Source organism: Liolophura sinensis, chromosome 1, assembly GCF_032854445.1.
Source record: "Liolophura sinensis isolate JHLJ2023 chromosome 1, CUHK_Ljap_v2, whole genome shotgun sequence".
NCBI lineage: Eukaryota > Metazoa > Mollusca > Polyplacophora > Chitonida > Chitonidae > Liolophura > Liolophura sinensis.
This window is the reverse complement of record NC_088295.1, coordinates 47,549,191-47,564,794: the sequence shown is the minus strand read 5'-3', so window position 1 is coordinate 47,564,794 and position 15,604 is coordinate 47,549,191. Positions and strand designations below refer to the sequence as shown.

Here is a 15,604-nt window from a genome sequence, read left to right as displayed (position 1 = left end):
TCTTACGATTTGTCAGCGAGTTCTTTTCATTCACGGAAAGGCTTTGTTTGCAACATGTTTTCGGTCAGGTGTTAATATGATTAACCGTGTTATTTCAGCTGTTTACGTTGAACATTTATCTTGTGGACTAGTCTATACTTCTTTACTGGGAATGACATGTACCGGCAGCTCTGTACACAACTCCCAGCTATGAGGCAGACCAGGTACATGTTCAATCCTGATCTTGGGCAGAGAATTTGTGGATTCCCCCGCTCTTGCTGTTTGTACGGACCTTGGATGGTGGTTTGCTCAGCCTTGTGTTTCTTGAAGACCTTTTCTCTTGCACCAGTGGTTGTACATGTGGTTGTCTGTGTCTTTATACACGCTTGAGGAAAGCTCATCAGCACAAGTAACATGCAAGGGTCAGTAGTTCACTCCAGCTTCTTCTACCCATAAAACTCTTTAATATTTTGAAATTTTCAGAGAGAACTATGGGGTGTAGAGAAATAATTTGCACCGTTTTATGAAACTTGAATCTTTAATGATAGTGGCACGCCAGCATGGCGCAAAGACCAAGGGCCCTCTCACCAGTGCGGTTGCTGTGAGTTTAAGTCCAGCTCACGCCGGCTTCCTCTTCGGTCGTATATGGGAAGGTCTGCCAGCAACGGATGATTATGGGTTTCCTCCGAACATAATGCTGGCCGCCATTGTATAAGTGAAATGTTCTTCACCGCATAGGACATCAATCAAATAAACTAAATAAATCTTTATCGACACAAAAAAAATCATTACTAGCATCATTTTTGTAGAAATTGTATGTATAAATTTCTTGTGCAGTGTTTGCTCTGTAAGGTTTCCTTCACATACAAGAGAATTGACTGAGGTTTCTTGCACAATACATTGTACCCATACAAGAGAGCTGAGGTTTTCTCTGCCTTTTTCACATAAAATTTTCAAGAGAGCTGAGGTTTCCTCCACCTCCTTTACATACAATGTACAAGAGAGCTGAGGTTTCCTCTACCTCCTTCGCATACAACATACAAGAGAGCTGAGTTTCCTCTACCTCCTTCACACACAATGTACAAGAGAGCTGAGGTTTCCTCTACCTCCTTCACACAGAATGTACAAGAGAGCTGAGGTTTCCTCTACCTCCTTCACATACAACATACAAGAGAGCTGAGTTTCCTCTACCTCCTTCACACACAATGTACAAGAGAGCTGAGGTTTCCTCTACCTCCTTCACATACAACGTACAAGAGAGCTGAGTTTCCTCTACCTCCTTCACACACAATGTACAAAAGATACATGAGGTATATGCATTACAAGCTATGGCCAGGATTAATTGAAGTCCAGTTGGTTTTATATTAGAACAAGACTGATATTTTAAGCCTGGCATAACTTTAAAATACACTTTTTAACAATTGGCTCCACTCTATGTGGGCCTAAAGAAGACATGCATTGCACAGGTTCCAAATGTCAAGCTTGTCTAGTGGGTACAGTGATGTAAACTGGCACATGCTGTAAGGAGTATGGTCTAGAGGTAAAGAAAACAAACACGTTTTGTATATGAACAGCGCAACCACCAGAGTTTATTACCATATTGCACATTATGAAACAGGCACTTTTAGAAAAAAACAAGACCAAAAAAAAAATCAAGCTAAATGTATTTTGTTGAAATAGGAAGGCAAGAGTTTCCAAAAAATGTTATATAATGCCACTTTTAAGTCAGGAACTTGTGAAACCCTGCACGTCATTGCCATGTTAACAAGAGCTCTTTCTGCACCAGATGGTCCTTAAATGATGTTGCGAAACATTAACTTTCAACAAACATTTGATGAAAGTGATAACTGTTGCAGAGATTGATATGAAATTCCACCACACTACAATAAATCTTGTGCATACCATATTTGGAGTAATTTCATTAGAAACTGAAAAAAAAAAAACAATTAATTGTAAAAATTGTCATTATTATATGTGATAGTAAATTAACTAGTTAAAAGTTTAAACAATCCAATCCGAAGGAAATTTTGATTTGCAACATATTAATTGTAGTTACCACTAATACATGTACAAACTACAGAGAATAGGGAAACTGGGGGTTTTTTTTTGTATAATTATGTTGTGGTAAAGCATATAACTACATGTGGGGACACCTTTTTCCATACACATTCTGCATGTAATTTTCATTCATGAAGAAAAAAACTTAAATCTCACTTGTTTTAAAATGAGGAGATGCATTATGCCAGCAAAGCATAATATGGTGTAAAAAGAAACAATGGTACAATCATTTCATGAAAAAAAAAACAGCATACAAGACAAAAAGAAATAATTAAAACAAGTACTGAGATGACTGAAGTTTGTTGCATGCAGCCTTACAGTAGCCTATGTGCTGAAGTGCAAGTATGCACACGGTTTCATAACTCAAACTTCCACCCTACTCTAGTCTATAATAACTTAGCATACTTGCAAGTTTCAGATTTAATTCAACCCATTTGCTGTGTTAATTCATAAGCATTCATAGATGTAAAATCACGACATGACTCAACTAGACTCCTTACTTGTATCCAGTCATATGGTCATTGGCAAACTTTTAATACAGAGACCCCATCAATGAAAGAAAATGTTTGCAAGATTTTCAAGGATCGTTCATGTGGAGGTTACTGGAAGCTCAGTTGGTAACTGATTTATCGGTCCACCTCAAATTCAATTTCAAGAACATCTAAGCAGCTTGCACAGTTGATTTCTTTGAGAACACATGTATTTACATTTTACATCTTGAAGAAAGATCACGCCATCAAAATGTGCAAAAAAATGCATAAATGATTTGTTGAAAAACATATAAGTTACAAGATGTCTTGCAACAGGTAGCCAGCTACCAAATGTCTTTAGAAGGACAACATAATTTGCTTTACACATGTATTCGCAGTCAGTATAGATTTTCTTCTGCAGCAAGATAAAAAAAAAATAATAATTATACATTGAATGATATAACAAACATGACCTAGGATATAAACAGATTTATGTGATGTGATGGGGAAAATTTGTGTTTCATGAATAGAACACACCAAACAACCAGTAATAAAACAAAGTTCTTACTCGGATGATTTTTTATAGCATCCTACACGTAGGAAATTTTGTGTCATTCAACATCGGGCTTGGACATCTCTTCAAATACTTCACAAAAATTACACAACACAAGCAGGGGAACTGGTAGCATGGGGCAGCTCGAAAATGGCGAATCCCTCCTTCAATTAACCGCATGCTGTTAAGGGATAGACTCTTCCCTGTTCAGAGCCATCTTCATCTGTTACCGCAGTTTAGGTTTTGATTCACTCGCCTTCCATGCCCGAAGAAGACGAATGGAGAAATATATTCCAAACATATGCAGTTGAGCTGCAATAGCCAAAAACATATACCACACCAGCACAGCTGGGTAGGTGAAAAAATACAGCGCTAATTTCTTGTTATCCAAATAACCGAGTAAGTCATCGAACTGCTCTATTATTCCATATAGGACAGGCAGTAAGCCAAACACCACAGTACCGATGATGTACTGCTTTAGTAACACAGTCACGTTTCTAGGAATGGCCTTCCAGCCAAATACAATAGCGACAGTGCTGACGAACCATGCAAATTCCCATGGTCTAGGTGGTGGGAACCGCCATCTCTTCATGAACTGTGGCTGTGGGATTCCCCAAAATGCAAAGATGGCGGGCAAAAGGCGGATCAGCATGAAGAATGACATGATCCCATGGATTAGCATGTCCAGCTTTAGACGAGACTTGTTGATTGTACTGTGGAAATAAGGGGGAGGGAAGAAAGAAGAGACTTGAATCACATGAATCAGCTCAGCAGAAATTCATATATTTATTTATTTGAGGTATTACATCATAATTCATAATGCCTACAGAGCCAAAAGGATTATGACATTTTGCTATTGACTGCCCATAAAGGAGTACTATGTAACAGATTTTTTGCCTACAGGGCCACTAGGGATTGCTGTTTCGCTTTTGATTGCCCATAAAGGAATACTTTGTAAGGGATTTTCTGCCTACAGGGCAACTAGGGATTGCTGTTTCGCTTTTGATTGCCCATAAAGGAATACTTTGTAAGGGATTTTCTGCCTACAGGGTCATGAGGGATTTGCCATTTCGCTTTTGACTGTCCATAAAGGAATACTTTGTAAGGGATTTTCTGCCTACAGGGTCATGAGGGATTTGCCGTTTCGCTTTTGACTGTCCATAAAGGAATACTTTGTAATGGCTTTTCTGCCTACAAGGCCATCAGGGATTTGCTGTTTCGCTTTTGACCACCCTTAATAAAATACTTTTGAGACCCTTTCACATAGCCATTAGAATTTTGCTGTTTCGCTTTCAACCACCCCTGACAGAATACTTCATCATGGACCCTTTGCATGCAGAGCCATTTAGATTTTGCTGTTTCACTTTTGACTGCCTGTAACAGAATACTTTATAATGGTCCTTTGCCTACAGAGCCATTAGGGCTTTGCTCTTTCGCCTTTAACTACACCTGCATGTAACAGAATACTTACTGACCATTCTAGCTGGTCAAATGCACATCTTAACATTTCCCCTTCCCATACCTGCTCATAAAAGATACCCGGAGGCTCTTCAGAGAAATTATACTTCAGAGGATTAAAAAAGAATAGCATGTGATGACCAAAAGTGGAGATGTTCCTAAGTTAGCCAAAGCCTGGGTGGTCACGTCGACAACTACATGTTCAACTTAAGCCGGCCGGCATCTCTCGATCTTAACGTACCTTATTTTGTATTGCCACGCGATACTTTCCCTGTGCCAGAAATCGCTACCATCTGTACCGGTAGGCCTGGCACCTTTCTGTGATCGCATAATGTTGTCTTCTTCCTGGGGCATTGAAAAAACCACCTAAACCGATTTCCGAAAAAAACAATTAACCACCTGGACGATGGGCAGCCACAGAAAATGACCTCTACTGGGGCACTATTAGTACTTCCGCCAAGCCGCTTGTGCCAATCATAAATAGTAGTGTAGTCTCGCGTAAATAGCAGGTGATGCGAGTGAAAAGCAAGGTGGTCTGGTGTCCTGCAAACGTTTAACTTTCGACCAGGTTGCACGTGTGCACATTTAGTAGGACATGCTTATTTTGACCCACGCAATACTGTATGAACGTTTACACCTAGTTACTTGATAGCTCCACGGGAAAGTAATCCTTCTTTTGGCTTGCCTTATTCACAGGTTTGCACTGATGTCATAGCCGTGCAAGTTAAACATCAACTCATTCTTGTTGCATTCTTTGGTCACGTGACCGAAGTACTGGAGGAGACAACAAAACGAATTTAACTCAGGTGAGATAGACATTGAAGAAAATTTTAGCATAAAAAAATGGAAAAATATAGCTTTTAGCTAAGAAATTCTTTCTGGAAAAGTAATCAGAGTGTGTCTAGCCTTCAAATATGATAACTTCTGCATCATATGACATGGTACCGGTACTTTGAACTCTAGGAATCAACCAAAATCAGCATTTCACCTCCTGCTTGATCCTTGCCAGGAACCCGGGTGCTTGAAACTATGATCAGCATACACCTTGGGCTAGCTATGCTGAAAAGTGACAAAAATGTTAATTGTTCCGTAAAACGCAAACTTCCAACACAACTACATGTACAAATTCCCACAGCACAAACCACACTGTTGCATTTCTTCCCTACAGGCCTTATCTTTCAATGGTGATGAATAGTTTTAAAACTTCCAAGGGCTCGATGTTAGATCGTCTGCTTGGGGATGTGGTAGATCAAAGGTTAGTCCTGGGTTGGGTCACACCTAAGACTTGAAAAGAGAAAGGTGTAGCTTCCTCGCTTGGCGTTCAGCATTAAGGGGATATAGTGCAACGACTAGTTGACCCGTATCTGTGTAATAGCTCGGGTGGAGCGGCTTATACTTGCCTTCCATAGACCCTATAAGTCGTCTCAGTAAAGCGCAGCACTACATAAAAGAGAGGTGGAGATCCGTCCTGCAACAAGGAGGTACATAATATGCACTCTAAGGACTTCTTCATCGTCATACGACTGAAAAATTGTAAATATGACGTTAAACCCCAAGCACACACTCACTCACTCACTCACTCACTCCTAGGGCTCGATCTGGACTCCAATTTGAATCACCACCACAGATTTTTGGACTGCACCTGAAAGCGCAAATTTAACCATGTACAAAATTCCATATAAGTTCCTGTTTAAGTGTTTCTGTAAAGTAGCTGACAAACGGACAGGCAGACATGCTTACAGAAAGGCTAAAAGATATGTCCTGCTTGGCTGTGGCAGGAATGGCCTGAAGCCCGGGCTAGCCGTTTTCAATGCGCTAAGGGGCCGAACACAAGCTGAGGCTTGCGCGCTGAAAACAAACATAGGCGGCAAGCACGCTGTTGTATTTTGACAGGTATTTGACAGTATAACGTTCAGTGTGGACATTATGGCTGCGTTTCAGCCGTCAAAAGTGTTCGCTGAGCTCATAAAGTCATCAAATTCGTCTCCACCAAAGGCAAAGAGAGCGCATTTAGACGGCCAAGCCGGTTTGGCTTCAGGCATTTCCAAAGAGCGCGAGATTCAGGTTTGGGCGACGGGTGAGATGTCACTAAAACCCGATCGATGTCGATTGTGCATCAAGGTGACCAGTACTAAAGACAGCATTGATGAGGCGAAAACCAGCGTATCTAGGCGGGTGGACTATGTCTTTCAGACGCTGCACAACCACGGTGTTAAGGTACAAGTGTATTTGAATATAAAGTCGAAGGGGAAGCCTATACCGTTAGACTCTTATCAGAGTTTAGTAGACAATAGTCCATCCGGACTATAGTGTGCTCTTTTGAAATTCGGACATTCATCGTAACACTCATATAACGATGAATTTTAACAAGGCTAGAGTAGGACTGGTGCTTGGCTTAGTTAAGACTTTTGGTTTGTTGAAGACTGGTCCGAGAACGACTTGCTATATGTAAGCTGAATCATCATGTCTGGAGTCTTGCCCAGGTTCAGGCGAGATTAAGCGGGTGCTCCCGCAAACTAAATGAACAGTATCTAGTTGAAACACAGCCCATCCGACCTGCCGGTCCGAATTTCAAATCTTTTTTTCTTTGATGATACTTTGCAACATTGCAGAAAGATGCACGCCTTAATTTTGAACATTAGTTCAAAATACAGATGCTAATGACAATTGTCAGTCTCTGCTTCAAACGATGTGTCCACATATAGGGCCCTGCCATCAGTGAGATTACCAGTTCAAATGAATCTCATACTGGTTTGGCTGGAGATTTAGGCCAGAAAATTACCGACCTGGGACTTCTTGCACAAAGTAATTGTAGTCTAAGCTCATTGTAACGACTATGGTGACACATGTTAAAAACATATGTTGCCATGGTAGTTACGGTCAACTTTACCATACAGTTGCCCTGTGCAAAAGGCCCCTGGCCATAATATGATAAAAACTGACATGCAGATGTCAGCAAGGCATGAAGTGTGATAGACTTGGAGTATGTGTACATGTTGGCCTAAAGTCAAGGCTAAAATGTTCATTTTATTTTTATGACGACTTATTTTATTAATCACATGAGAGTGGTTCCCTGGCAGGGTAGCACATTGTACTGGCAGATTAATATAACATTCCAAACAACATCTAGCTCAGGGTATGTGATGATTAAAGAAAACCTTTCTTGATTATGAAATTAATTCAGATATTTTTGATATTTTCAGGAATCTGACCTGCAGGAGTACAAGACGACACAAAGAGTTGAATCTGCATACAAAGTGAATGTGGAGCTACATGTTCAGTTCAGTGACTTTCAGAAATGCCAGTCTGTCTCTAATCTCCTGGTTGAAAAATTAGACGAAACAGTTCATGTAGGGCTGCCAGAATTTTACCACACAGCACAAAGCCTGGAAAATCTCAGGTATGAAGGCCCAAAAGCTTTGAAATATTTGAAGGATTGATTTATGTGTACATGAGTAGAAATGATTGTACATTTTCTATTTTAGTTTGTTTAGAAGCGTCTGTATGAAAAAAAAATAACATTTCTAAAGTCATTGTTGTAAGTTTGTGAAAACCAAATCAACTCATCTATACATGTAAACATTAGTACGCATGTACTGTATTTCACTTAAAATTTTAAGTGAACAAGAAGGCAGCCAATAAAGCTGAATTAACTGATAAAGTAGTATTCCAGAAATGTTGCAAAAATATTTTAAAAATTCTACAGCGCTTACCAACAAAATAAGTAGCAAACAATCGTCAGTACCTAGCCACTCATTTGGTGACACCATTTTGCCATGTTATAGCTAACTAGAGTGATGTCACAAAACGTAGGAGCTATTAGGCGTGACAGCCAATTATCATGTGACGCTTTCAGCGCTAGTGATTGGCCAAGTTCATAAGGGTTTCTACAACATGGCTACTCGGAGTATATCCCCAATGCTGTTTCTTCATGAAACTTGATTAATTTCTTTTTCAGAAAAACCTAATTCCTCACATCAGAAGCATCATAAAATGATTTTGAAGCCTTAATGAGGTTCTGAAAGTGCGTTTTGACATGCCAAACTTTAGGTAAAATAAAGTATGAAAGTATAAAGAAGTGTGAAAGAAAGCAAAAAAGATTCTGAATAGAACTCTGTAAAGTGTTGATTTATTCTTTATTTGCAGGCGTCAGGCCAGTGTGTTGGCTATCCACAATGCGAAGCAAAAAGCTCAGGAAATTGCGTGTCTTGTACACCAGGCCGTGGGCCGCCCAACTGTGATTCAGGAAGAGGAGGTGAAGGAATGGGAAGGAGGCTCTGATGACATTGATAACCTTAACTCAACCTCAATACAACAGCGCATCTCCAGCAAAACTGTCTCGGTGTCTTGCAAAGTCTTTGTTAGTTTTGACCTAAAGCCAAAAGTAAAAACAAAATATGTCAATGAGTAGATATGGTGGGAAATCAAGGAAATTTTCACCTATATATATATATATATATATATATTGTATATATCACCTATATTGGTGATGTACCTATATAATTTGTGGTGTCTCCATGGTGGAGTGGTTAGCGTGCTAGCATAAAAGAATGACTCAGGAGTCCCTTACCACTACGGTTGCTGTGAGTTCAATTCTGGCTGCTTCTCCAGTTATACATGGAAATGTCCTCCAGCAGCCTGCGGATGGTTGTCGGTTTCTCGCAAGCTCTTGAGTAGGGTCTAAAAATCCAAAGAAATAAAAAAAGAAATATTTATATTGTACAATTGATATCACTTTATGATCTGGTTTTAATTGGTCAGATTTTTTCACAATGTTTGATGGGTGCGTGTATTGTATGGGTAAACAACTTGTATTGAGAGCCCTGTCAGTTCATAAGATTCGTACCAGGAAACATCAATGACAATATTCCGGCTGCTGTCTAATGTCGGGAGAAGACACGACTTGTTTAAAGCCATTGTTACGCATATGCTTTTTACTATCAATAATTTCCATCCATGTTCCATCTTGCATTTGGAAAGAAATATATAAATAATGGTCATTGTAACCGTGGAAAGGGTCCTAATCATGCACAACCTTTAACATTAACTTCCCCTAAGTCGAATACCGAAATGCATAAATATACTCATTTGTGACTGATTAATTAATTACCCGCATAGAAGTGACAAAATTTAGTTCACTTATCAGAACACAGCAAAGGCGATACATGATTCAATATTTCTGTTGTATATAGACCAATTGTTTGATTATACTGAATCGTAATCATCATTGTCGGATGTATGTATTTGTTTCCCTTTGCCACAGTCTCAGTTCTCTACTTTGTGAAGTTTATCAACGGCAGGGGAATTATGTTACGCAGGTTCCAAAGGACAAATTTGTCTATTGGTGGCAATGGTGTAAAGCGAGCGTAGAGAGCGGCGCATGCAATGTCAATAGTATGATCGACGTGCTGTCACATCTAAAATCATGGTACGTTATTCAAAATAGTAAAACAACTATTACCTGATGCTGGCGCTCGTACATTGCCACGAGTCGACAAAATTCCACTCTGCAATGGTTGTATAAAACAATGGATGCTGGGCCAGGTTGTGTCCGTCAGAAGGACTTTTCAGAAAGAGAAAAAGGCATGGGCAAAATTTAATTTATTTCAAAAAAGTGAAATGTTTGCATCATTAAATTTGAATTTAAGATTTACGATGTCATTGATATTCATTTTATAGCATGCACTTAGAGATATCTAACTGTTATCTGAGCTTTTAGAAAATCAGTCGAGTCGGTAGCATGTTATTGATAGATACATGTACTTTTTGAATTACAGAAGCATAAATATTTATATTAGTCCAATTTATGAATAGTAGACCATGGGGTTAAGATACCCGGCAGTGTTTTTGTATTTTCGCCAGGAAACGCGATAAAATTCAGTATAAAACTCGCAGGGACGGGGTAACTTGTACTGTACCAAAGACATTGAATAATATCTACCTTTGCAGGATATAAAGGAAACTACAGACACTCCTCATGGTACATTTCAGTTTGACATTGTAAATTACCCTTTACTGAAGGGTCCTGCACATGGCGTATATATCTCGCCTCTTATAGCATTTGTTAGATCCCGTGTGTAATTGGCCATTTCAGACAACGTTACAAGTTATTACTGCAAAAACTGTTCTGTTGTTCCATCAAAAGCCTAAGTTTTACAATGATTATAACTCTCTTGTAAGTAAAACTGGACAGTGTCCAGGATCGGTGGGGATACATGAATTCACCGTTGGAATCGAAACGCAGCTGAGATACATATATCGATTGACAACAACTGACGAAGTAGCATGCATGGTGCACGATTTGATACTGATTTCATTCACTCGCCTATATCATTTCTCGTGTTATTTCATCATCACTGCAGTTGGTAGAGCGTCCGCTTCGGGATGGATCCTGGATGGAGTCACACCTAAGACTTTAAAAGAGGAAGTTGTAACTTCCTCGCTTGGCGTTCAGCATGAAGGGGATAGTGCAACGACTGGTGGACCCGTATCAGTATAATGGCTCGGGCGGGGCGCCTAACTTGTCTGCCATAAGGCGTCTCAGAAAAGCAGCACTGGATAAAAGAGCGGTGGAAATTCGTCCTGCAACAAGGAGGTACTTTACATGCACTCTGAGGATTCCTTCGCGGTCATATGAAAAATTGTTAAGTAATTTCAGTTGGTTTAGATAATTTCTTAGTTATTTGGTGGCTTGTACTAAACGTTGTTTTGGAAATTGGTCTTTTGTTTTTGACCATTATAATTTATTAACCCAGAAGGTCCATTTTGTTTGGCGGCTTGAATGCAGTCTGTTTCGATGCCTAGAATTAGTTTACCTTTAATTTTGTCCTGTCTCTTTGTTTTCTAGGGTTCGATTACAACGAATGGAACTATTCTGAATCAAATGTGCAGAAAGGCCTATGATAAGAGTAAAAATGGAATGATTTTTAAAGTTTATTTACGTTTATATATTCCTACTGCATTTTCGAACGTTTGTAGATAAATATAGATAGACCAACAGTCCTTCAGGTATATTGTCCTAAATGTCGAAAAGGTGGAGTAGTTGGCATTTCTATGTATAGTTTTGTCCTTGAGAATCTGCAGATTTATTTCATTGTCTATTTATACTGTTATAACCATACCAATCTTAAGGCATCAGTGTTTCTATACAACTAACGTGGAACAGGTTCGCATACCTAGGCCTACATCAACGAGTTCCACAGATTTTCACAGGGCAAGACGGTTTATAGAATGTGGAGCGGTTAGACGTTGGAAAGATCATTTACTGTGATTTCTTGGAATGGGTACCATACACTGGCTATATTAAGACGACTGACATGCTGAGGAACAGGATATAAATGTTATATAGGTTTTCATGTATAAGTTACAATATTTAAAATGTATGCTGTACTGATTATCATAGCACACTCACTACTATCCTGCTTCAGACAAAATATTCCGCTTTTCATTGGACAGCAACGGTCACGTGGGAGGTACAGATATATTCTCAAATCCTGCAGACGAGTCACAATGTAACGAATACTATTATAATACCTCATTAAGGCCTAGTTATACAAAATAGCATCACGAAAGCTCTGCAGAAATACTTATACTATCTGGAAAGATAGATAAGAAAAATTATACAAATAGAAAAAAAATAGGCATTTTCCTATGCAATAACGTTGGGAGGACCGTTTTCTTCACCCACGCCCTTTGTTACTGAAGAAATCACGTGGTCTCTAACTTCCGATCCGCCTTACAGAATAGGGTTATTTAAATCTCCGTTTCCATTGGTCGAGAGACCGTCACAATATATCCCACAAATGATGTACAACGATCAAGCGCGCTAAGGAATGCAACGTCACGTTCACAAAATATTTATCCCACGTTCATGAGGCAATTATTCAACGATCTCGTGCTAATATCCAACGATCTCGTGCTAATATCCAACGATCACGTGCGTTTTTTCCACAGGAGCTATCTCCGTTTGAGTGTTCTCTGGCGTGTGCTTGTTCGTAAAAATAAATCAGACGCTGGTTACAGCTCCGTCATCGACGTACAAATTCGGCCAAAAGGTACTGTATTTTCGGTATAATAAAACATGCTGAGAAATAAAATAAGTTGTGGGGTTGGGACTTATTTTATTTCAGGAATTGTCAGCTCTCGATTAGTGATTTTCAACTCGACCTTCGCCGATAATTCCTGATATCCCAATTGCCCTATGAACTTGTCTATGGGTTGTATATGTCTAGGAAGTCTTATAGATGACGTTACAAAAACCTGACATAGCAAATGTTACGTGAAGAATACAACAATACTATGAGTGACGTCACAGAAAGTATGAAGCGCAAACTAGATGACGTCATAGCCTCTGGCAAGGGTTTGATACATAGAAACCATTGTGTGGTGCTTTCATTTGTGATAATGAACGTGTTACCTCTGCTAGTAGTCACCGCTCTTCTATTATTTTTGAATAGAGAGCATCTTGTGTCGACAGATAGCCTAAAGGTAGAGTAAGTTTAAACGTTTTGAGCCTCTTAATATCCAGCCACCATTGAAAGTCCGCTGTAAATTAAGGTGTAAACCAGGGGTGAACTATACCACCTAGGCCTATGATGACTATCGAAAATTACAGACACAAAGTTGCCTTTTTGGTAACATGCAAAGAACAGTCTTACCATATATTTATGCATCTTACACTCATTATACTATTTGGATAAGAGGGAAATCTATTCCCTTCCTCATCCCTTTCATCTGCCTGAGTAGTTCAAATATCCGTTGATTTCCACACGTGTGTATGATATCAGATGGTAACATGAACACGTGTATACTTAATATTAACCGGTGTGTTTTACCGCAGATGTAGAGAGCAAACGACGCTCGAAAGTGTGATAGGGAAGTTCCGGCGACTGGTCGGACTTCGGCAGCCGGAACCGCCTTGGTGGAAGCCTGCTCTTTGCAGCTGGATAAACCATTTACAAATCAACGTTTCTCTCCTCAGGCGATCAGCTAATAACTAATAGGCCTATGAGGCACATTCGTTTATATAAAACATAAAATTCGTTTGAATTCTGTTTGTGTTATAATCTGGGAAGGATATGTTGTTACGCTTATTGAATTCACGAATATTTTGACTGAGTAACACAGTTAAATAATTAAACTTCCTCTCCGGCCGTACGTGGGAAGGTCTTGCAGCAAGATGCGGATGGTCGTGGGTTTCCCCCGGGCTTTGCCCGGTTTTCTCCCACCATTATGCTGGCCGCTGTCGTATAAGTGAAATATTCTTGAGTATGGCGTAAAACACCAATCAATCAAATAAATAAATAAACCGCTTTTTTACTAAAAATTCGCCGATCAATAATTTTTGTTTTTAGATTATGTTGTATTTTGCGTATTTGCTGTATGTAGGCCTAATTTACTTCAGACTGTGAGAAAACAGCATATTTAAGCAAAACCAACGAACGTCACCGGGTATCTGACAAAATTTAACTCCCCAATCCCGCCTTAACTGGTATAGTCATGACATAAGGCCTCACTGGCTATAGGTCATGATCTGTACCTACACCTTGTCGGCCGCTTGGTCGGCTGGCGAAGACATTTAGGGGTAAAGATATTACACATATGTATATTTGTAGATTTGTTAACTCCCTGATGGATTTCCTGGTTCCATACCCTGTGTTTGCCCAACTGATGTAGTCCCCTAATGTATTGAGTAAACAAACAGCCTGCTACAATTGCTTCAGCCTTACCATATATAAATACCTGTGTATAGCCATGACTTTACCATTTGTAGGCGGAGGTGCTACTTCGATTTATAAAGCAATCATGCACAACCCTCCAAATGTAGCAATTTTTAACTCTATTCTATTGTTCTATTTTCTGTTGTTCACAGCCTACCTTCAGCACGTGTCGACGGTTATGGTCATATTTTTATTGTGGATTTGGGGGAAATCCGTGAGTGAGTACCGTACAGTTATTTTAGCGTCGTCCGTATGTTTGTAGGGAAAACGCTTTATTAAATAAAAGCCTCGTGCTCAATCTACTTTCTGAATATTCATTACATGTGTTTGAAGTCAAAGAACGGTATAAACCTAACACTACGTTTAACATTCTTGTCATCAGGGAGACCTAGTGCAATAAGAACCATTGGCCTGAACAGGTGTAATAGAAAAAGACTCAAGTGCCATAAAGGTGAGTTTCAGAAATTTTTGATAAAAGGAATGGTCCACTTATGCCGTTGTGTATTAAAATTTATAATAGCAGTGTAATTAAATGTTACCTCAATCTGGCCATCGCCAACTCTGCCATATGAACTGAGTGTCAATCTAGAATTGTGCAAGCAAGTAAAAATAAGTAATAAATGACCGTGCAGATCAAAACATGTTTTAATTTGGTATTTATTTGTTTAGTCAAATGCGCCCCGCCCGATATACCGAAAGCACCCAGTGCAAGAAATTGTGCACCTCAAAATGCGAAACTGACTATAGCCAGGAGTGACGGGTACTGACACACTCGTAAGGCTACTTCTTCTTCAGTGATGTTTTACTCTTCTTTTCTTGTTACGTAATACTTAAGCATAAAACTCCAGACATACACTGAAGCAATGCATAGGTCATCAAATTGAAAAATGGTATACTGCTCCAGTCACACTGAAATATTCTTTTTTGCATCAGACACTGTAGAGTGGGGGGAAATCACTGCATCATACATGTTACTTTCTGAAAAAATACAGAAAGTGAAAATGAAAGCACGCAGCAAAGCCCCAATGAATTAAATACAAACATAACATGTTAATGTTATTGATAGCGAGAGAATCACATGTGCTCTCAACCTGGATTCACGTGTGATTTCGCTTTATTTCTCACACGTTACTTAATACCATAACTGAACAATTATCCATGCTAATTCAGGATAACACTTCTTTAATGCAAGGTAGCCTACATCTCTACTCACACAAAAAACATGTTGCCAAAGAAAAATGAAGAACTACAAAGAGGTGCAACCTGTTCTCCACAGTGCACATTGTACAAGGATGCCTGACAGACTATGACCGAAAAATGAATTTTAAACTTGCCAAAACATGAAAAAACTGATCATATTATAATCA

The 15,604-nt window shown here is 39.3% G+C and overlaps 2 protein-coding genes across 2 annotated transcripts; one reads left to right on the top strand and one right to left on the bottom strand.

Moving 5' to 3' along the window:
- Positions 1 to 1,949: 1,949 nt before the first annotated feature.
- On the bottom strand, positions 1,950 to 4,938 carry LOC135481976 (protein jagunal homolog 1-B-like). The gene is made up of 2 exons (XM_064761776.1): positions 4,760 to 4,938; positions 1,950 to 3,773 (listed from the first exon to the last, which is right to left on the bottom strand). Exons 1-2 carry the CDS (start codon positions 4,870 to 4,872, stop codon positions 3,287 to 3,289), a joined length of 600 nt encoding a protein of 199 aa, XP_064617846.1. The 5' UTR covers positions 4,873 to 4,938; the 3' UTR covers positions 1,950 to 3,286.
- A 1,439-nt stretch (positions 4,939 to 6,377) lies between these two features.
- Positions 6,378 to 8,955, top strand: LOC135461823 (interleukin-1 receptor-associated kinase 1-binding protein 1-like). Its single transcript, XM_064739068.1, has 3 exons — positions 6,378 to 6,735; positions 7,722 to 7,918; positions 8,665 to 8,955. The coding sequence occupies exons 1-3, from the start codon at positions 6,445 to 6,447 to the stop codon at positions 8,927 to 8,929; spliced, it is 753 nt and encodes a 250-aa protein (XP_064595138.1). The 5' UTR covers positions 6,378 to 6,444; the 3' UTR covers positions 8,930 to 8,955.
- Positions 8,956 to 15,604: the final 6,649 nt, after the last annotated feature.